The following is a 21867-nucleotide window of genomic DNA, read 5'->3' on the forward strand; positions in this document are numbered from 1 at the left end:
TTGCAGTGGGGTTCCACCATTTGATGTTTTTAAGTTTCAAAGTGTTGATACTTACTAGGAGTAAATCTCAACCCCATAAAGATCTAGATATATGTAACCTGAAAGATATGTCAATAACTTCTATAGGCTAAGACTATAAAATAGCAAGACTGACTCCAGAATGAGACATTGGCCCCACTGCTTCATCATTATGTTTTACTATATTAAATTATCATGAAGAAGCCACAAGGTAGATCAAAAGCATAAAACATATCCCCTATTCTGAAAAAACTCTGAATGTAGCTGAAAAGAAAAATAATTAAATCATGTGTTACTGACTATAAATTCGTGGCTATTTCTGAGAAAAATTTATTATTGAATTTGATGTGACTTTAATGTATGAAGAGAATTTGGAAAGGCAAGAGATGTATGTCCTGGAAAGTTTTCTCCAACTCTTTATAGACAGAACAAAGGAAAAGCAACAATCTCAAAGCATGTATAAAAATACCACTTCCCCTATCACTGAGAACCAGATAAAATTCAGTGTGTGCAGATCTCTTAAATTCTGACTAATAACTTTAGAGAATTCTATACTGAAAGGAGTCAACCTTTACATCTGGAAACAGAATTAGTGGCAGGTTCCCAAAGTCTTCCTATACCTTTCAGTGGTTAGTGAGGAAAAGGGTAAGGTTGACACCAGAAAATAGACATCATTATTTGCAGATAAAGTGGCCAGCCCCACCAACAAACTTTTCATGAACTGTCTCCCAGAGAATGTCAAACCAGGCATCTCTTTTAGTTGTCCATTTCTGAGGCCATCGCAGGGACACTGGCATAGCCTCCAACCCAGGTCCATATTTGGGGAGTTGGACAGTTCCTAACAAACAGGCAAAGTCCTGTTGTTCTGCCTATGGCTGCCCTGAAGCTTTGGTTCAAGGTTCTCCTGAGGGTCTGAGCAACCCTGAAAAAACTTTAGAGGGCTACAACAATATTTCAGAGTCGGTCCGAGTCAGTACTAGAATCATTTTTTCTCCTAAGTAAGAGTGTGTGAAAGACTGTGGGCTAAAGACTCTATTTCCTGATTGTGATAGAGGTGGGGGAGGGTGGGCATTTAACAACCATTTTAGAGAAACCAGACCTCATGAAAATGGAAACAGATCTTAAAGATAATTCAAATCAAATTTCTTGTATTAAATGAAAAAATTTAGTCCAGAAGAAATGATGGGCTATTTCAGAACTTCCTACAACACAACAATTGTAATAAAATAACAAAGAAGCCTTAACTGAGCTTTAGCTCAAACTTAAAACCAGGATGACTTCGGCTTATACACTTTTCTAAAGTCAATATCCCACCCTCCCCCAGGCATTCATAAAAGTCTGATCACAACTTTTACCTAGAATCTAGCTTTGCTTAAGAGAAACTGGCATTTGTACCACACTTTTCAAGAAACAATACAGTGTGATGAAGAAAGTAGTGGTCCAAGGCCACATGACTTTGGTTCTGGTCTTGGCTTGCCCCTGCTGGCCTCTAGGACCTTGAGCAAGTCTCTTAACCATCCTGGCCTTCTATCTGCAAATTAGTAAAATGATGGGGTTGAACTGGGTTCTATCAAAGGGCCCGTCCAGCTTTAACATGGTATTGAGTTTCACAGATGAGGTGACGGTGGTATTGGGGTGGGAGTGCAGAAAACCCATGAACAGGCAGGATGTGGTAGAGAACTCAAGAAAGAGTTTCTCATAATCTTTCTTGCCCAGTGTGTTTTTGTAGTGTAATGCCCCAACTTTTCAGTTGTTTAGTTAAACAAAATATTGCAATTCATTTATCCAAGAAGTGCCACCCTTGACTAACTAGCAATTCCAGAGGTCTCTCTAGAAACAGCTCTTTCAAGGTTAAGTAGTAAAAGAGGATCAGATTTTTCTCTATTCCTTCACTTCATTTTATTGATTCTTATGGAAATAAGAGGATATGGGCTAAGAAGGAATGCATGCTCTGAATTTGGCAGCAGATAGGAGTGGGATGTACAGAATGTAGAGTGGACTGGATGAGGCAGAGTCCTCATTTAATTTTCCCACCATCAACTGCAAACCAAATGTAACGACAATAATAGCATTCATCCTTGATAGCTTTGCTATTTATCCAAACTAATAGAGAAAAAATGTCTTAATTCTGACTCCCCATTGTGCTTCCTCCTCACTTCTGGCTTCATCTTTGCTGTGTAGGACAGGAACCAGGTTATATGTTAAAAACATTTCCATTCTCCTTCTTGCACAGACCAATGCTGGTACTTTGAGGTGCTGAGAACCCTCCTAACTTGGAAAATAAAATTAATTCAAGTTCTTCTCCTCTGAAGATTCTCATCTGATGGAAACAGAGGAATCTCAGCAGTAATTTTGATTCTTCCTTCGCATGATAGAAAAATGGTGAATTATTATACCAAACGAACTTCTCCCATTCCTGTATCCTGGGAAAGTGGAGGTTTCTCTGTCCCTTTATTTAAGTCTCAGCACAGAATTTGGCTCCTCAAACTAGATCTTCAGGATATGTCCATCTCTTCCTATAATGTGACCTATTTGTAAGTTCAGAACTAGACTCTGGGGGTCGCAGTACTGGGCAATTTGCTTCACTCATTTTTTATTCTGGGCATGGAATTCTGGGTTTTACCATGTTTTTCTGTAAAGTCACTTCCAAAGGTCCCCTGTCCTTCTGAAGAGAAACAGATTTACATTACACAGTCAAAAGTGCTCTCTTTCAAAAGCCCTGTCTCACCAAGTTTCAGAACACATGATTTTAACATAGATTATAAAATATCTGGAATGCCAAAGAAAGAACGAAAACAATTCAATTGCAGGCTAATATACAGTTAATGTGCTTCCTAGCAATTGCCAGGGGAAGCAGATTTATTCATTTGAAACAACAAAAAGATATGTATATGCTGATCCTTGAACAACATGAGCCTGAACTTTGCCAGTCCACCTACATACACATTTTCTTCCACCTCTGCCACCCCTGAGACAGCAGAACCAGCCCCTCCTATTCTTCCTCCTCCTCAGCCTATTCAACATGAAGACAATGAGGATGAAGACCTTTATGATGATACACTTCCACTAATAAATTGTAAATAAGGCTGGGCTTGGTGGCTGATATCTATAATACCAGCACTTTGGGAGGCTGAGGTGGCTGGATCACTTGAGGTCATGACCAGCCTGACCAACATGGTGAAACCCCATGTACTAAACTACAAAATTAGCCAGGGGTGATGGTGCACCCCTATAATCCTAGCTACTTGGGAGGCTGAGGCAGGAGAATTGCTTGAGCCCAGGAGGCGAAGGTTGCAGTGAGCCAAGATCACACCATTGCACTCCAGTCTGGGTAACAAGTGTAAAACTGTCTCAAATAATAACAATAATAATAATAATAAATTGTAAATATATTTTCTCTTCTTCATAATTTTCTTAATAACATGTTTTCTCTAGCTTACATTATTATAAAACTATAGTATGTAATATATTTAATATATCAAATATGTGTTAATTGACTATGTTATCGATAAGGCTTCCCATCAACAGTAGGCTGTCAGTAGTTAAGTTTTAGGGAGGTCAAAAAGTATAGGCAAATTTTTGATTGTACAAAGGTCAGTGCCCCTAATCCGTGTGCTATTCATGCATCACCTCTATATGTTGTTCTCCTCCCAACACGTGTAATTTGCAAGGCAGTAACCATCTCCCTTTGGGGCACTTCCTAAAGAGCAATGATCACTGACACCCTCCAAGGGACTGCACTGCTTACTCTCTCTCTATCACTTATTCCTGGACACAAATTAAGCTCTTCACTAGGGAAGGACACTTCCCCAGCTACATTCCTAAGCTGAGCCTGGGAAATTGTGAAACATGAAGAGTTCAGTGAGACAATACAGTCCTCGGATGAAGTTTAGTGGGCATGAGCTTCCGACTGCATCACTCCTGGAACAGCACCTACAGGGTAGGAAGACAGGGTAGCCTGGCTTCTCTTTGCGCTATACGTAAGTTAGGGCTAAATGGAAGTCTTCAGGATTTCAATCAGGCCCCTTGAATAGCTCTCAAATTCACAAGCAGAAGTAAGAAGAACATAAAACATCTACGGGGCCCTTTTGGGACTCTCCCTCTCCCTATTTCTCCTTGGTTTATTTTCCTTGTAAATTTCTAGACACCCCAACAGAAGCTTCATGTTGTTCCTATCATCTTCTAATCCTAGAATTTGCCAGTCCTTGGTTGACATCAGATTTGAAATATTATTGTTTTCTGTTCTTTTGCTCTTCCTAGCCCACTGGAGCCTTGCAACATTGATGGCTCATTTGCTTACGGAGAAATTAAGGGCTGAGGAAGGAAAGAGACTATGCTAAAATCATACAATGAGACTAAATGATGTAGACAACAGTGAGAAGCCGGGATCTGGGCATTGGTTTGCTACCACTTCAATCTCCAGACTTCCTCTGCCTGCAGAGCTATGGTTGCACACAAAACCAGACACGGCCCGAGAGTCATTCCAACCAGAGCTTATAGTCAAATCTGTCAACAGCGTCTGTCTCCCTGGCAGGCTGGCAAAATGACAGAACCTTGGAAATACTCGTTTCCTTTTATTTTCTGTGCTTTCTCCACCAGCTGCCATGAATACAGACTATACCGACAGGGCCAGCCCTGAGCAAAATTGGGAAGTAGGTGACATTTTTAATTCATCTCCCTTTTCAATACCATTGTTTCTACTTCTCATGTTCCCTGAAACTTCTAAATGGCTACACTAGGTTACATCTCAGCAGAGCCATGGGGCTTATTTTTTGAATTATCAAAATCCACAAGTGAATACTTCTGGTATAAATAGTTGATAAAGACTTAAAACACTATTAGTTCTAGTGTATAGTTTTGTACTATTTTAAAGTGACCTCTGGAGATTGTTGAGACTTAAAGAAAATTCTTAATGATGAGACACTATAAATCACTAGGGCGGAATCATTGTTTTAAAATCAGTCTATTCCTTCAGGATGGACCTCAACCCTAAGTCTTCCTAAGCTGGTTTCACCTGTTCCTAGCTTTTGATCAAATGTTTCTATCTACCTTGTTCTCAGAAAGTATCCCACTAAGAACAATCTCAGACAAGGTAATGTTTTAATAAAGACTATTCTGGAATTGTCTTAGCCATACTTTATTAAGCCCTCCAAAAGGACCATGTCCATGGCCTCTTCATTTTTCCTCTATAACCTCATGATCTGAAAACAAAACAAAATAAAACAAACAAACAAACAAACAAAAAACAGTTGAAAAGGCTCAAATAGCTCATTGTGCCTCCCAAACCAGACTTGTCATCCACCCAGTCATCCATCATCTGCCCGGGGAATCAGAATTCTCTCCAGTGGGTTTTCTTACTTCCTTCTTATTTCATGGACAAATCATTCTGGGAAAAGGAAGTTGGGCAAGAAAGCAAGGGAGCAACTGAGCAGCTATAATTCTTTCCTTGCTTAAAAGAAACAGTATAGAAAATAAGAGACTCAATGTTAATTTGTTAAACTGCTTTGAGGAGGTTGATAATCAAATGTGTAGAAAGGCAATACATATTCCATTTCTATAGTGCCTTTCCCAGCAGCAACAGAGAACATTTCCCATCACTCAGGAACATTAAAAAGAAACCCTATGATAAAAATAAAAGATGAGGAGTCAAAAAATAAATGCTTTAAAATGCAGTCCTTAAGAAAAAAAAAAAAAAAAAAAAAGATGAGCCTTCACATCTTGAGGCTATCAAAAGGGAAGTAATCCAAAGGTTCTACATAGGACTGAACAGAGGAAGAAGGAGCCTGGAAAGGTTTGGCACCCAATCCAGGTGGAAGAGGAGGGAAAAGAGTTGCCATTTTTAATCTGAGCTTCAAATAAATGAAGCACAACAGAAATTGCTAAAGCAGCAGCTCAGGGTTCCAGGGAAAAATAAAGCATGAAGCAGAATGACAGACAGAGATGAAATAATACTATTACCAAGACCAGACTCAGGACTGATTATAGCAGGGATGGAATGGCAAAGTACTGAGCTGTGCCCTGGCTTCCTCTCCCTGGACCAGGGCTCAGACGTCCTATAAGCTAGCTCCAGCTTTATTTGCAACCTATAGTGTAACCAAGAAGAAAGATTTTCACACCTGAGTCTCTACATCTCTTAAATAAGACAGCCACTTCCTCCTAGATATTCTCTGGGGACTTTAAAACACATAAAAGTGAAGTTCTATGGAAAAGTTTCTTTTCTTTCTACAACATCCCTCCACTTTCCAACTATAATTCCATGTCTACAGTGAATTATCCATGAACAATAGAGGTTGACACACAATTTAGCCTACATCTTCTCTGCCAGCAGATCCACCTTTTCAAGAATAGCTTTCTAAGAATAAAGATATCTTTTGTGTCACAAGTACATAGTACAGTTGGAGGGGATCTAAGGAGTCCAGACAGCCAGAGTAAGTCAGCCTGACTATACCATTAACACAACATGTTACCCACATTCATAAACTGCAAAGGGAAAACTGTGGGTTATTTGTATGACTAATTGTTGATTTTTCTACCAGGAGTAATTATTTCCACAGGCCCTGCTTCAGGAAACAGTAACCTGAAGAACAGAGGCTAACAGAGACAATGAAGGTGACTTAATCAGTATTCATGTCATAAATTTGTAGGTCTCTATCTGTGAGTCTGGGGCATTGCAAACCAAACCAAATATACATTGTTCATTGATTACTCATTTTTGAAAATTACTTGATACTCTTCTTTACAGAAGTATGGTTAGCAAAGCAAGGCAGGTATGTTGATTATATGCATATATTCAGTTTTATGATAAATATACAAGAGCTAGAGGTTGGAATCCAACTGATGTCCATAATAACAGCCTAATGGTAAATGTTTCTAACGCAAAAGGTAAATTCTTACTTTAGGGATTTTTGCTGTACATATAGGACCATATAATAATACAATGCATCAATTCATTATTTTTCCTTGACTCAGATTTTATGTGTTTTATAATGATCTACTTCCACTTAATAAATTGTAAATATATTTTCTCTTCCTCAATTTTCTCAATAACATTTTCTTTTCTCTAGCTTATTATATTTGTAAGAATACAGTACATAATACATTTAGTATACTAAATATGTGCTAATTGTTTTTTTGTTGTTGTTTTGATTTTTGAGACAGAGTCTTGTTTGTTGCCCAGGCTGGAGTGCAGTGGCTCAGTGTCGGCTCACTGCAACCTCCGCCTCCCAGGTTCAAGCGATTCTCCTGCCTCAGCCTCCCAAGTAGCTGGGATTACCAGTGCCCACCACCACACCCAGCTAATTTATGTATTTTTAGTTGAGATGGGGTTTCACCATGTTGGCCAAGCTGGTCTCAAACTCCTGACCTCAGGTGATCTGCCCACCTCGGCCTCCCAAGTGCTGGGATTACAGTGTGAGCCACCTCACCCAGCTAATTGTTTATGTTATCAGGCATATGTTGACTGTTAATATGCTACTTCCAGGCAACAGTAGGATGTTAACAGTTAAGTTTTCGGGAGGCCAAAAAGTATATGCAATTTTTTTTACTGTACAGGATTGGCACCCTTAATCTACATGTTGTTCAAGAGTACAGACTTAGTTTTCTTTAAGTAAACAGAAAAATACAGATTCATGATGAAAAGAAAAAAGGAGAAAAGGAAAAAGATCTGAGGAAGCCACTTCTCTTTACAATAATATTTATGTTTTTCTTAAATAATAATATACTTTTATATAAAATGTAACATCCTCTTAAACATATGATCCAGCAATCACATTCCTTGGTATTTATTCAAAGATATTTTTAAATTTATGTCTACACAAAAGCCTGAACACAGATATTTATAGCAGCATTATTCATAATTGCCAAAACTTGGAAGAAGCCAAGATGTCCTTCAATAGATACATGGAAACATAAACTGTTATACATCCACACAATGGAATATTATTCAGTTATAAAAAGAAATGAGCTATCAAGCCATGAGAAGACATGAAGGAACTTAAACACACATTACAATGTGAAAGAAGCTAATCTGAAAAGCCTACACACTGTGTAATTCCAACTGTATGACATTCTGGAAAAGGCAAAATGATGGAGATGGTAAAAAGATTAATCGTTGTGAGAAGTTTGGGACAGCAGGGGTGTAGAGTATGGTGGTGAATAGGTAGAACACAGAGGATTTTTAGGGCAGTGACACTGCTGCGTGTGACACTATAATGATGGATACATGTCATTACACATTTGCCCAAACACATAGAATGTACAACACGAAGAGTGAATTCTAATGTAAACTACAGGTTTGATGTGATTTTAATGTGTCAGTGTAGGTTCATCAGTTGTAATAAATGTACCACTCTGGTGGGGGATATTGACAGCAGGAGTGATTATGCACGGGTGGGGGCAGTGGGTATATGGGAAAACTCTCTACCTTCCTTTCAATTTTTCTATGAACCTACAACTGCTCTAAAAGAATAAAGTCCTTAAAAATAAAACAACAATGCTCTTTTGAATGTCACAACCAGTTAAAAATTTAAATCATTTAAAAATTAGTTTTATAATTCAATGCATATTACATTAACCTTTTCCAAGGCTGTCTTGCATAGAGTGAAACATATTCACAAACACACACATACATACACACACATATATTCATACAGATATATGACCACATTAGTGTATGTGTATGACCACCAATGTGGTCAAATATGTGTATGACACATACTGGATCAAAATTGCTAATACTCAATTATTCAGCATCATAAAAATAATCAGAACAAAGGTAACTGATGTAACATAACTTTTTAATTTTTGTATTTTTATATACAGTCATGTACCATTTAACAATGGGATACATTCTGAGAAATATGTCACTAGGTGATTTTATTGTGCATATACCATACAGTGTATTTATACAAACCTAGATGATATAGCCTAGTATACACATAGGCTATATGGTGTAGCCTGTTGCTCTAGGCTACAAACCTGTACAGCATGTTACTGTACCAAATACTGTAAGCAACTGTAACACAATGGTGTTTGTGTATTTACACAAATCTAAACATAGAAAAGGTACAGCAAAGAATACTGTATTATAATCTTATAAAATAATCATTATATATACAGTCTTTCATTGAGAAAAATGTTGTTATGTGGTATATGACTGTAATTTCATTTTCTAGGAAACACACTAATATTACTGATTAAATTTAATTTTAATGATATTATAAAAATATCAGTTGAGCCATGAAGAAGATGGCTCTGAAGCAGACTAAAGCATACGGGAAAAATTCTGAACTGGTATCATTCATAAAATAGATGTGTTTTATCTGGATAAAAGAGGGTTTCAAGGACATTCTCTGGTAGAGAACTGCTTGGATAATCTACCTATCAAGATCTGGGGAATTTCTATGAAAATACCTTATTCTTGGAATCACTAGTTTTCCTTCATGCTTTTCTCCTGCAAACAAGTTATTTGTGGGTACCTTGTGTCCTAAGCTGTCTAATAAGTTGAAACTACATGGCTATAGCATGTGACTCTGTCAGGATATATATGTAGTCAGATAACTCTAAGGTTACTGCATACATTCACCTATCTCAGGCTAACCTATTGTGGTGGACATAATCCCTTCTTCTGAAATCCCTATCATTGCATAATCTCCTCAACCTGAGTGTGGGTGGGACCAGTGACATGCTTCTAACCAACTGAATATGACAAAGTCGGTAAGCTGTGACACTTGTGACTATGTTACAATCATAAAGTTTACTTGCTGAGAGATTCTGTGTCTTGTTGGCTTTGAAAGAAACAAGCAAACATAGGTGAGCTTCTCAATGGAGAGGGCTATGTGGCAAGGAAGTGAGGGTGACTTCTGTGCAACATCCAGAAAAAATGGAAGCCCTCAGTCTGACAGTCTTTTGGAACCAAATACCAACAACCATATGAACATGGAAGTGGACCTTCCCCAGTCAAGCCTTCAAATGAGAGCACATTCCTAACTGATACCTCATTATAGCCTTATAGAGGACCCAGCTAAGCCTTGCCTAGACTCCTGACCCTCAGAAACTGTAAGATGATGAATAAGCATTGCCATAAGCTGCTATATTTATGGTAATATTATTACACAACATTAGGAAACATATACACATAAGCCAGCTTTCAAAATTATGTTTCTTTTCCTGGATTAGGAAAATAAATGTAATCTTTCATCACAGAGAGAGTGAAATATGTTTTCTCAGATTTTATTTCTTCTCTTTTTATTTTTTTGGTCTGGGCTAGGGTCCCATAGGAGCTGGGTCAAAACTTCCCTTTTTCCATAGACCTCAAATCCTCTGGGTTATGCCCATAAAATTGCTCTAATCTGAATTACGTATTTCTTACACTTTCCCAAAAGTCCAAAGTATCTTTACCATTTTAATCTTTATAATCTACTCTATCAGGTATCTTCAGCTTGCCTATATTACTTGGAGCCTGAATTTATAAGTCATAATTTTCTCAAAACAAATACAGCCGTTTGCATGAGTACATCTAAAATAGAGCTGTTATTTGATTATTCTGGGGCCAGTTAAACTCTTGTTACCTGAATCAAAATAGGTTTGAGAGAGGGTGGCAGGATTTCTTGGAGAGTAGTAGATATATTTCTGAAATAGCCTGCCATTTATATAATAGATGCTTTCCTTCCTAGAAACAAGTTACTTGAATTCTAGTCTTACTTTTTCTAATCCCAAATAAGGTAAATGTGTGCACTTGAGTTTCGGTTTCCTCAACTGAAAAATTATTCCTGTTACATTGTGTCACTTAAACAGTTTTTGAAAAAGAGTCTATCTCTTTCTATATCTTTCTATACACAAACACACAGGAATACACACTTGCAAACAAACATACACACACACATACACACATAATGAGAGTGAAAATGAGAGAGAAGAACCCCATTTTCCACATGGATATTTATTTTAAAAGAATAATATCCTATTAATATCCTATTCAATTTTATATTAGAACACTTGGCTGTGATACTGTTTAAACTTGATAGTTTAAAGCAAAACTTAGAACCCACTATGTTTTTATATTTATAAGTATCTGATACTTGTTTTCCATCTCAATCAGAATGTGTATTTATACTGAATAAACTAATGAGGTATTTATATTTTATGTTGGCCTTGGACTTAAGTTCAAAACATTAAAAAGTATGAATTTCTAATTAGCTCAAATCTATTCAGAAATTATATTGAAAAGTGGTATTGAAGCCAGGAAGGAAATACTATGTTGAACACACAAGTCACAGAGAAAAGGGGTTTCTTCTTAGTTATTTGACAAGACTTTCTCTGCTGGTTATCAACTTATTGCTTCTCAGTTTAAATCCACCTGTCATTGTCCTACTTTATGATACTAGAGCTGGACCATGGAAACATCTCTTTTACCAGCTAGTATGTCACTCATTTCTTCAGTAGATGGCACTGGAGAGACATTGCAGGATGCAGAGGCTTGCCTTCATTCCTATGTGCTTTCTTCTCCCTGCTTCTCCCAACCATGTTTGGGACAACCAGTGGTGCTCACCACCTAGTAAGTTTCAGGGACACTCCACATGTCCCAGCAAGTCTCACCGGCATCCCAGCTGGCTTACAAACAAGTCTCAGTGGCACCTCTGTGAATGTCTCTCATCAAGTTTCATCAGTGCCCAGTGGGGAGACTCCCAGAAAGTTCCAGCAGCACCACAATGAGAGCTTTCCAGCAAGTCTCAATTGTGTTCCAGAGGCAGCATCTTCATGAGCTTTACCTGCACCCCGGTGAGCATGTCCTGACTACCAGCCCCATCCCACTCTGTAGAACCTCCACAAACTTCTCTGCCACACAATGTGCCACAGCCCCACCTCCCCAATAAGATCTGAACCTCAGCTTTAGGTGGGGAGCCTCTTCCACATTTGTTCCTTTCTTGGATACTCTTCAATCACTCATAAAAGTAATGGTTGCTCCCTTTATCCATCATTCTTCTATTGGTTAGAGTTCTCCCTACCCTTTAGTAGTGAATTATATTATTGGTTAATAATTACTTTTATTAAACTTTCTCTATTTTAATTACTGTGTCCTGATTGGACCCCAACTGAGATGGAATCGTACTGTGGATAATACTAGAAGATAGATTCACAAGGATAGGATTTGGGGACAAATCTGGTTATGTCTTTGGTCTTCAGTAAAATGCTGAGCTGCTGGTAATCCACAGCATCCAGCAGCATCACAATTACTCAAGCTGCCATGTTTGGTTGATTGTGATGAAGAGCCAACTGAAAGAGTGTCTACTGTATTTGACTGTAGGTGTGCTGCACACCACCGGCCGAGCATGTCACAGCAACAAAAGAGAAGAAATCACATTGGAAACAGCAGAGAAGACCCCTCCTCCTGCTTTGTATCTCCAGCACTCTCTACTGATGATGCTTAACTTGATGCCAGTTGGCAAAGGATAAATACTGACAAAAATCCAGCTCTACTATTACAACATAGGTGATGAGGGTGGATTTGGAACCAAGAGGCAACAAACAAATAATTGACAACTAGCACACCTGACTGGCAAAAAATAAAAGATGGGAAATACTATGAAAACTGTCATAGGTGGTATTCCAACCTAGTGTTAGAAGGTGCTACAAATTTCACATGTATTGTTTACATGTGAAAACATGAATACCATAATCTCACAAGAATACCATAAGGTAATTTCTCTTTGCGTCCCACTTAAATACCAACAATATAGAAAAATGTAGAAATTATTATCAATACCAAAAACCAAGATTTGGCAACCAAAATCTGTAAGGATTTTCTCTTGATTGAAAAATGTAGTGGAGTTAAATTGAGAAACATCACTGAAATAGATGGTTTCCACTTTCCAAAGCCATCAACACAATCCTGGGATGGTTGAAGCTTTGCCTGATCCTGATACTGTGGCAAGTTATGCAGAACCTATCCCTAAAGTGGCCAGAGCTGGAAACAACTGGAGGGTAAGAATGAATTGGGCTCTCCTTGAGTGCTGGTGGCCAAAATCAGGAAAACTCAACTTAGTTTTCCAAGACTAAGGGGTTCATGATCAGTACAATAAACCCAAAGGGTCATAAACTGGGTAGCCATCATAACAGAATGGGAAACAAGACTAAGAGACAGAACAAAGTCAAAGGAGCCAGGGAATGAAGAAAGAATAATCTGTTTCTTTCTTTGATTTCCAATTACGCATGCTTTGATTTCCAATCATGTTTCTCAATTTAACCCCACAACATTTGTAATCATGAGGAAATACTCACATATTTTGGCTGCCAGGCTTGCTTTTAGATATTGATAAGAGTTTTTGTACTCTTCTGTATTTGTTAGTGGTTAGGTGGGAAGCAAGGAGAAATCACTTTATCCAAGACAAAGATCATGAACATCACTGGAGAGGCAGACTTAGGTTTATTGGCTTTCATCTGAGATTCTGTGGGTCAATCAGGCCGGGTCTAAAGTACAGTATTGCAGGAGGGATGGGCCACTGATCATTAATGGTTAAATACAAAATGGATAACATATCTTCTTCTGCCAGGCATCTGTCAGCTCTCCCCTGCCCATGTAAGTATCAGTGGAATTCAGGTCATAAGGAATAAGAAGGAGGTAGCCATGAGTCCTTCTTATTATGTCCAGAATTTGAGGGAGGGTTTTATATTATGGTGCATCTATATATACAACTGTGTTTGATATGGGCTGCAAAAACACTTTGACTCTTTGAGAGTATATAAGAATTTAGGTTTCAGATATATTCACAATTAAAGTATATGGGATTTACTAGGCTCCCTGTGTATCAAAATTTACTACATTGCACTGATTTGCTGGCTGGCAAAGAAAAGTCAATTTGCATGGCTCCTGTCAGTCACATGTGGTTTGGAAATGCTTATGTATTCCAGATGCACAGTGTAAACTGGAGAATCATATCCTATTTCTCCTGGTTTGCATGCATGCATATAAAGCTTGTTTTCCCCACAGTCCCACATGAGAAGAAGTGAAGAACTAGCAGCAGTAATTACAATTAATCAACTTCTTTGTTGAAACTTCACAGCTTGGATTGTGAGGGGAATTCTTGTTCCTTGTGTCTCAGAAGGCTGTAAGTTCTACTTTTTTTGGTTTTCTTATTCAGTTCTGTTCCATGGAGCATTTAGAGATAAAGCTGGCAACTGTCATCCGAAATAGTTTCTCATATCTACTATGTGCTAGGCCCTCTGTAGGTATTCAGAGATACTGAGCAGAATTATCCACTACAGGAAGCTCAGAGTTTAATGAGAAAGAACAACAAGTAAATCAATAGTTAACACCCAATGTGACAGCTGCTTTTACAGAGTTTGAGTTATGCAGCGTGTCCTATGGGAACAGGGAGGAGGTTTGCCAAAACTTCATAGAAGGTGAATCTTGATGATAGGATATGAGTCAAAGCAGAGAAGAACTGGAAGGCATTCAATAAAGTAGGAACATTATGTGCAAAGCTCACCAGGAACACACATTTCAGGGACCTGAAAGAAATGCTGTATGGCTTAAGACCAGAGGTAGAGCCAGTAGAGAATATAATTTGAAAATATATGAGAGAGAGGCCATAATCCTAATAAATGTTATTTTAATAGTCCACATTCTTGTGTTAATATTTGGAGGCATTTGTTCTCTAAGAAAGACTTTAAAGTTGCAGATGAACTAGTTAACCTTATAATATTCATTATCCCTACTGTTTCTCCCTTTTTAGCACTTAGTACAATATCTGGCACATAGTTAATGCTCAGTTAACGTAAACTACTGGCCCCCAGAGATTCATGGCCCTATGTCAATCCCTCCTCTTGAGTATGGGCTGAACTTATTAACTCATTTCTAATGAACAGAATATCCCAGAAGTAATGGACTGTCACTCCCAATACTATGTTATAAAAAGACCGCTGCTTCCTTCTTGGGCAGTCCGTCATGTATTCACTGTCTCTGGCTCTCTTTCTCTCTTGGATCATTGGCTGCCATGTCACAGGGACACTCAGATAGCTGTGGAGACGCCTGCTTGGCAAGGAATTGAGCCACTTCTATGTGAGCAACCTCACTGCCAACACCTATGAGTGAGCTTGAATGCAGATCTTCTGAGGCCTGATATTAGCCACAGGAGTGAGCTTGGAAGTGAATTCTACAGCTCTGCTTGAGGCTCGAGGTAACTACAGCCTCGGCCAACAGCCTACTACAACCTCATAAGAGATCTTAAACCAGAGACGCCCAGCTGAGTTGCATCCAGATTCTTCACCCACAGAAACTATGAGATAACGTTTACTGTGCTCAGCCATTAACTTTTGGTATAATTTGCTACACAGCAATAGCTAACTAGCACACTATACTAGTGCATCTACTGCGCATCCCTGAAAGGTCTGAGTATCTGGTATGCCTTGAATGAGCTTTGTGGCACCAGAATTTCTTTTTGGTTATGGAGCACTTCCAGGAACTCCAGCTTTTGTCACTAGGATCATGATCACCTAGTAACAAGTAAGTGATCTCACCTCCCTGGCTGAGGAATGAACCCTGTCACCTGCAGTCCCACTTAATTGATTAGACCATGCATAGAGTGATTCTGGCCCAAAGGCAGAACATATTGTTGTGCTTGGGGGTTCCTTCCCCTAATCATGGGCACATCAACACTGTGAGTACAATCCATTAGCTGCTGCTGAGATGCCAGTGAACCTCATAGCCACATCTGTCTAGAGGATGACAATCACAGGCATCCACAGAAAGATATATGTAGCTAATGTATTTCCTATTTCCACATATAATTCTAAATTATTATATGACACGCCCTAGCAAGTAATTGTTAGGCTTGCTATATACACTGTCCAGGTGGGAAGAAGTTGAAAAATATGCATTGCTTAGGGAACATTGAGTTTTTGGCAGAATTGGCAGTTTATATAACAATGTTGATTTGAAGTTGGTGGTTTTATATGTAAAAAAGATGTTAAGACCTTGTAAAGATGTTAAATATTTACATAAAAATTATGGTCAGCTAAGGGAAGAACAAAATATAAAACCCAAGTGTGCCTTCTACAAATTATTCTTTGCTTGCTTCCTAAGTCTTTTTAGTAGTTCCTAAATTCATTTTTCAGTTAGAGATTGAGCACTCTATACATAACACTATGTAAATGTGAGCCATCCGTCACAGCCACAAGGAGAGCAAACAAAAGAAACAAAGGGAACTTTGTACCTCTGTCCCTGATGATTCCGCCCCTCATCCTTTGAGATGCAGTTACTGGAAGCCGAAAGACCAAAGTGGGAGAATGTCCTTAGAGCCACAGCTGAGATGCCGATCCGTGGGGATGAGAAGTTCAGCAGCACTGAGGTGGTATGGGGGAAGGCGACGTTCCAGTGGTGGATCACATCGATTATCAGTGGGTTATGCTGGCATGATAGTCCATAGGTTCCTGAAGTGAAACAGAGATGAATCATATTTTAAGCCATTGTTAGTACATTTCCATATCTTATATTCACTTTATCCTCTTAATAGGTGTATGATGCCAAAACCTAGGCATATAATGTAGACAAGATCTCAAACAACATCAAAGACAGACATCAAGCTGACTTCTGGGTCTACCGGGTTGTCCTCTAGTGGCCCTAAAGGGATATTTGTCAGACTCACCAAGAAGGTGGTTGCTTCCATGGACATCGGTCAGGTAGAGAGTCACTGTTGGCTGCCGATGCTGTCCAGGGACTAGGCCATCAGTCATCAAAAAAATTAAAATTGCTCTAGCCACTCCCGGTCTATTGAAACATACCTAGGCATAAGCACATTTACATATAAGTCATTATTTCCATTAAGTTATCAAGACATGTGCCATACCATTCTTATTCTTCTCAGAGAGTTCACCATTTATAAAGTAAGAGCTTCCCTCTTTTTTACAAATGGTAAAAATATGAAATAGACACAGAAAGATATTCAAGTTTGTATCAAATGTCAAGATCAAATGGAAGGAATTTTCAGATGCTGAACATCCTATGTCTTTTTCTGAGACTGATACCTCAACTGTTTTTTTTTTAATTTGAACCTGTCTTTCTTTAAATTTCTCAAAACAATCACTTAAAGAAACCATTGCCAGAGACAATAACTCACTGCATAGCCAGTCAGTATCTCCTTATTGCCGAAATGAAAGCAGTGGAGAAGACAGTCATCAAACTAGCATCTCACTCTAAACTGTTCCAAGTCTAAACTGCCATGTCTAGTTATCCTTCCTCATCTTCCTATCTCTCCCCGAAATGTTTGTCAGACCTTCTCACATAGCATGTGAACTCTGACATGGGAGAGATGCTGTTGCAGAGTCTGTTGCTTCTGAAATTAGAATCTGCCAAACCGTTTATTCTTATGCATCTTCCTGGTGCACCAAGCATGTATACCCAGTCCCTGGCCAGGAAAATGAGCCAAAAATGGGACATAGGAAAATTCATGTAATAATCAGGACTATCCCAAGATGGTTAGGGTGATTAAGACTAAAACAGACCTTCAGAGTAAACTATGGAAGTGTTGTCTTTGGAAATTCTTTGATAGAAACATCAACAATAACATCTTAGAGAGGTTGGAGGATGAAGAGCAGATTCTTGCTACTGCTGAAAGTCCAGCGTTCATCTTCCACACTGGGCTTATTTGATACGGTAATTCTACTTTTATTTTATTTTATTTCCCATGACTCAATATTTCTCTTAATTTCCACTAAGAAAAAACCCCAGCCTTCCCTGGTGTTATATGGGTGTTGGTTGTATCATCAAAATCTGGTACTGGACTTAAGTTCTATGTGACTTTCTCTAGCTTTTTTTTAATCGAGTTCTAAGGGTGATGAAGCTCCAGGAAAATTGTTCCCAGTGTAAAAGCACGGTAGAACATCTAATGACAAAGCCTTCCTCTAAAAGTGGGAGAAAGAGTAAAACATGTTTTTCATTATAACAAGAATTTTTTGTCCACAGACTGATTTTTCCTGAGCTTTGGCAGTGTGTTTATAGTGTTCATTTGCACTGCTGGCTTAATTAGGATGATTTTATGATCTTCAGTCAAAAGCAGCCAGCTCTCCCTTCTCTCTCTGCTTTGAGGGAAAGACCAGCCACATTCTCTCTTTTTACAGTGTCTTTTCCCCCCTTTTTATTTCCCTTCTTTGAAGTAATAAATATTTCTTCATAACTTAAGAAACACCCAGACCCAAGGTTACACTTGCAATATGAAGTCCTTTGTCCCTGTCTGGATGAGGGCTAGACATGAATCATATCCTAAGGTAACCAAGAGCCCAACTCAGTGCCCTCAACTCCAGCAGCAAATGACATCAAAGCCCCCTGGGAACTCACACAGCCTCCTCTTTTTCATATACCACAAAAGAGACCTGAGTACTGGAAGAATGTTCTGTGTCAATTTCTGAGCCAGAAAGAGAGTCCAAACAAGTACCTGGTGGCTTTACCCCGTTAAGGCCCCAGGCATGAGGAGTGGGGTTGCTTCAACAAGGAACAGGAAGCTCAGTCTTCCCACCTTCTGTTGAATCCCCAGATAGATATCATCCACCTGAAACTAGTTAATAAAGGTAGGTCTTATGGTATGTGTTTCTCCATTTCGAAGGCCCCTGCCTAAACCTCCAACCTATTTTTCATCTCCTAGCAATATGCCTCCTTGCTCCAAGGGTCTTTGAATATCAAATCACTTTGCCTGTTCCTGGTGGCAGTGTCTCTGTGCCATTATTTGTGGGAACAAGCTATGCCAGGATTTCTAGGCAATGGATCAAGTAGGAAAACCCCACGTAAGACTTATAAAGGAGACACAGGCAGAGAGGAATCTTGGGCTACACAAAGCAAACAGAGACAAATGTTTGATCAAGTTCTGGAATCCTGAGTCTTGGACATCTCCTTTCACAGTGACACAGGTAGCCAAGTTTCATTCATTTGGACCCCACGTATGTTCACAACGGCAACTAGAAGCACAAGAAAGTGTGAACTCTCATACAACACTGGACCCTCAAAAATAGAAACTAGTCTGAATCTGCATGTATGTATATAACAACTTCAAGCAGAGGCAAAAGGAACCAAGTAAAATCACAGTTTTAGAGAGTGAGTGAGCCAGGCAGAAACCCTGGGTTTGATTCTTGGATTGAGCTTTACTTGCTGGTAAACCTGAGCAATCCATCTCTCTTCTCTGAACCTAGGGTTTCTCTTTTCTACCACTAAGAAATAGAGATTTGCTGATAGCTTGACTATGAATATTAAATGAAATCAGGTAAAAATACATAAAATGGTGACTATAGTTTAGCAAGAATTCAATGTTCAATAATTAAATGGTGACTATAATTTAGCAAGAATTCAATGTTCAATAATTTGTATTCCAAAAAAAAATTAGCCTATTTACAATGTAGGAAAAAGATGAAATAACAAAAATGTAAAATTAAACGTACATTTGTATGTTTTAATGTATAGGGAATTATGATTTTCTGAAATGTATAGCCTAAAATATTTCATATATACTATTTTCAATTGAAACTTGTAGAAATGTGAACTGGTACTACAAGATCTGCTTCCATGGAGATAATCAATATCAGAGGCTCTTGGTATAGAATGTATCTCAATTTTATAAATTGAATCTATGAAAAATAAAATATACTTTAAAAATACATATATAATTTTTCTTACAGGCTTTTCAGAAATTTAGTTCGAAATACATTTATTAAAAATCTACTTTTGCTGTAGAGACATAGAAACTTCTAGAATTGGCACTGCAATTAGAAATATGAAAGTGTATTTCTTTTTTAATGTATTTTTAAGTTGCTCTTTCCACAGCCAAGTAACAAATATGTATAGTCATATTTGTGGACTTTAGTTTAAATATATGTTTTATATATATATATGTATATTTTGTAAAATATATATTTAAATATACAGACATATTTTAGTATATATAAAATATATACAAATATATATTTTTGATTTACATACGTATTTCTAACTTGGCTGTGGAAAGAGCAACCTTAAAAATATATTTAAATAAGGAATACATACATATATATGTATATAGAATATATTTTATATAGGAATACAAGGAATTGTACAAAACAAATACATCATATACATAGAGGGAGAGTCCAGACTATTTTTATTTTATTAGAGATAAATAATGAATTTTATGCTCCTAAACATGAAGGACAAGCAGAAGCATCAGGAAGACAGTTTGACAGTAGGAAGCTCTAGTTCACGCCTGTGTCACCTTTGCCACTGCAAGTATGACACTCTTCTGATCACTCCAAATGCATGCTTATGGACAGCTGTTCTCTTCATGACAAAGCCCTCCTGAAAGACCTCTCAGGGACTACTCAGATCTGAGATGTGCACCACTGATGCCCCAGAAGAAAAATATCAAAGTGCTAGAAAGTTGAAAGAATTATTAGCTATACTAATATTTTATTGTTTTAGCAAAGAGTTTATATTCATGTTTTACATGCACAATATAAAATTAATTTAAGCCTGTCTCTTACAAGGAAGAAAAACTCATGATAGAGGGATTGTTCAGTGAATTCATTACAAAATATTTTGAAACACAGAAAACGTACAATATAGATAGATGACAGGCAGATAGATAGATAGATACATGGATGGATGGATGAATGGATGGATGGACTGATTGATTGATTCTGACAGATGGGGAAAGCCAGTCCCACACACTCAGTTGATTTTTCATCCAAAACCTGCATGTTAACTATACAATCTAGCCATTGGCCACTGGGGAGGGGTAAGATTGAAAGAAAGTGCCTCGGATGCAGAACTGTTTGGTCTTAAGAAATCCCTCTTCAATCTGCCTGCTGGGTACAGACACACTCAATATGCTCCCAAGCCAAGCATTTCAACTTCCAGGTCATCCTTTGTGGTACTCACTGGATAGCAGACCTTCAAACTATACCACAAACTTGAAAAGAATCTTCTCTGAGGTTTCAGAATGCTTTTGGTTAGTTACTGGTTTGTTGTTTTTTCTGTGCCTTTTCATTTTCACTCATCTATGGTACTTCCTGATTCCAGAGGGAAATGGAGGGCCTTAGACCAGGAGAAAGTAGGCAGGTATCACCTGCTGTTTGTATAGCATTTAACAGTTTACCAAGCCTGATTATAGGCTTTGCTGGTGGGTCCACTGAACTCATTGTGATTTTATTCCTTTTTGATATTTTTGAACAATAGTAGCCCCAAGATATAAACGCTATATTATAGAAGTGGAAACTAGGATTCTGAAAGCTTATGTGACTTTCCCTAGGTAAATGCTAGGGAGGAAGGAACTTGTTTTTTTTCCCACTTTAAGCTCTGTATTCTGTTAACTGAACCAACACTCTTAATTTGGGGTGAGCAGGAAATCACAGATTATAAAACATATTGATGTTTGTGTGTTTGTGCCTTTACTCCCCCAGAAATAAAGTCACATAAGCTCTTAGTCATAAAATCTTTATACAATTTCAAGGGGGCTGAACCACACTTAAGCCATTCATGGTCCAATTAAAGGTTGAGAGAAACCAGAATAAGAATGCTTGCACTATGGGTTGAACCATATTACTTTTTCATAGGTAAAGAATTATCAAATATTGGCAATTTCATGTGGTTCAATCTAATACTATTGCTATCTGTGTGGACTTATGAAATTTTGTCAAGGATGAGTTTAACAAAGTTTCAAGGAATCTTACCTGAAATCCAAATCTAATGGATGAAGGGAGGGTATACGGCAATGAGGTGCTTGGTTGTCTCCATGACTGAGGATGTGAGTCAAATGAAGAGGTGGGGTTTGAGCCTGTTTTTACTTTCTTCTAATGTTCAAGCCCCTGCCCACCTTCATATGGGCCAAAACCCAG

At 38.2% G+C, this 21867-nt stretch overlaps 1 protein-coding gene across 2 annotated transcripts in view; it reads right to left on the reverse strand.

Moving 5' to 3' along the window:
- PAPPA2 (pappalysin 2) overlaps nucleotides 1–21867 on the reverse strand; it is a 280840-nt gene that overhangs the window by 88023 nt on the left and 170950 nt on the right. For both annotated transcript variants that reach the window (XM_032291320.1, XM_032291319.1), the window contains 2 exons: nucleotides 16662–16797; nucleotides 16230–16446 (listed from right to left, as the gene is read on the reverse strand). In XM_032291320.1, coding sequence (XP_032147211.1) covers nucleotides 16230–16446; nucleotides 16662–16797 — 353 coding nt within the window. The remainder of the gene's footprint in view (nucleotides 1–16229; nucleotides 16447–16661; nucleotides 16798–21867) is intronic.

This window comes from Sapajus apella, unplaced genomic scaffold (genome assembly GCF_009761245.1).
Source record: "Sapajus apella isolate SASKATOON/1434 unplaced genomic scaffold, GSC_monkey_1.0 scaffold25, whole genome shotgun sequence".
In the NCBI taxonomy this organism is placed as follows: domain Eukaryota; kingdom Metazoa; phylum Chordata; class Mammalia; order Primates; family Cebidae; genus Sapajus; species Sapajus apella.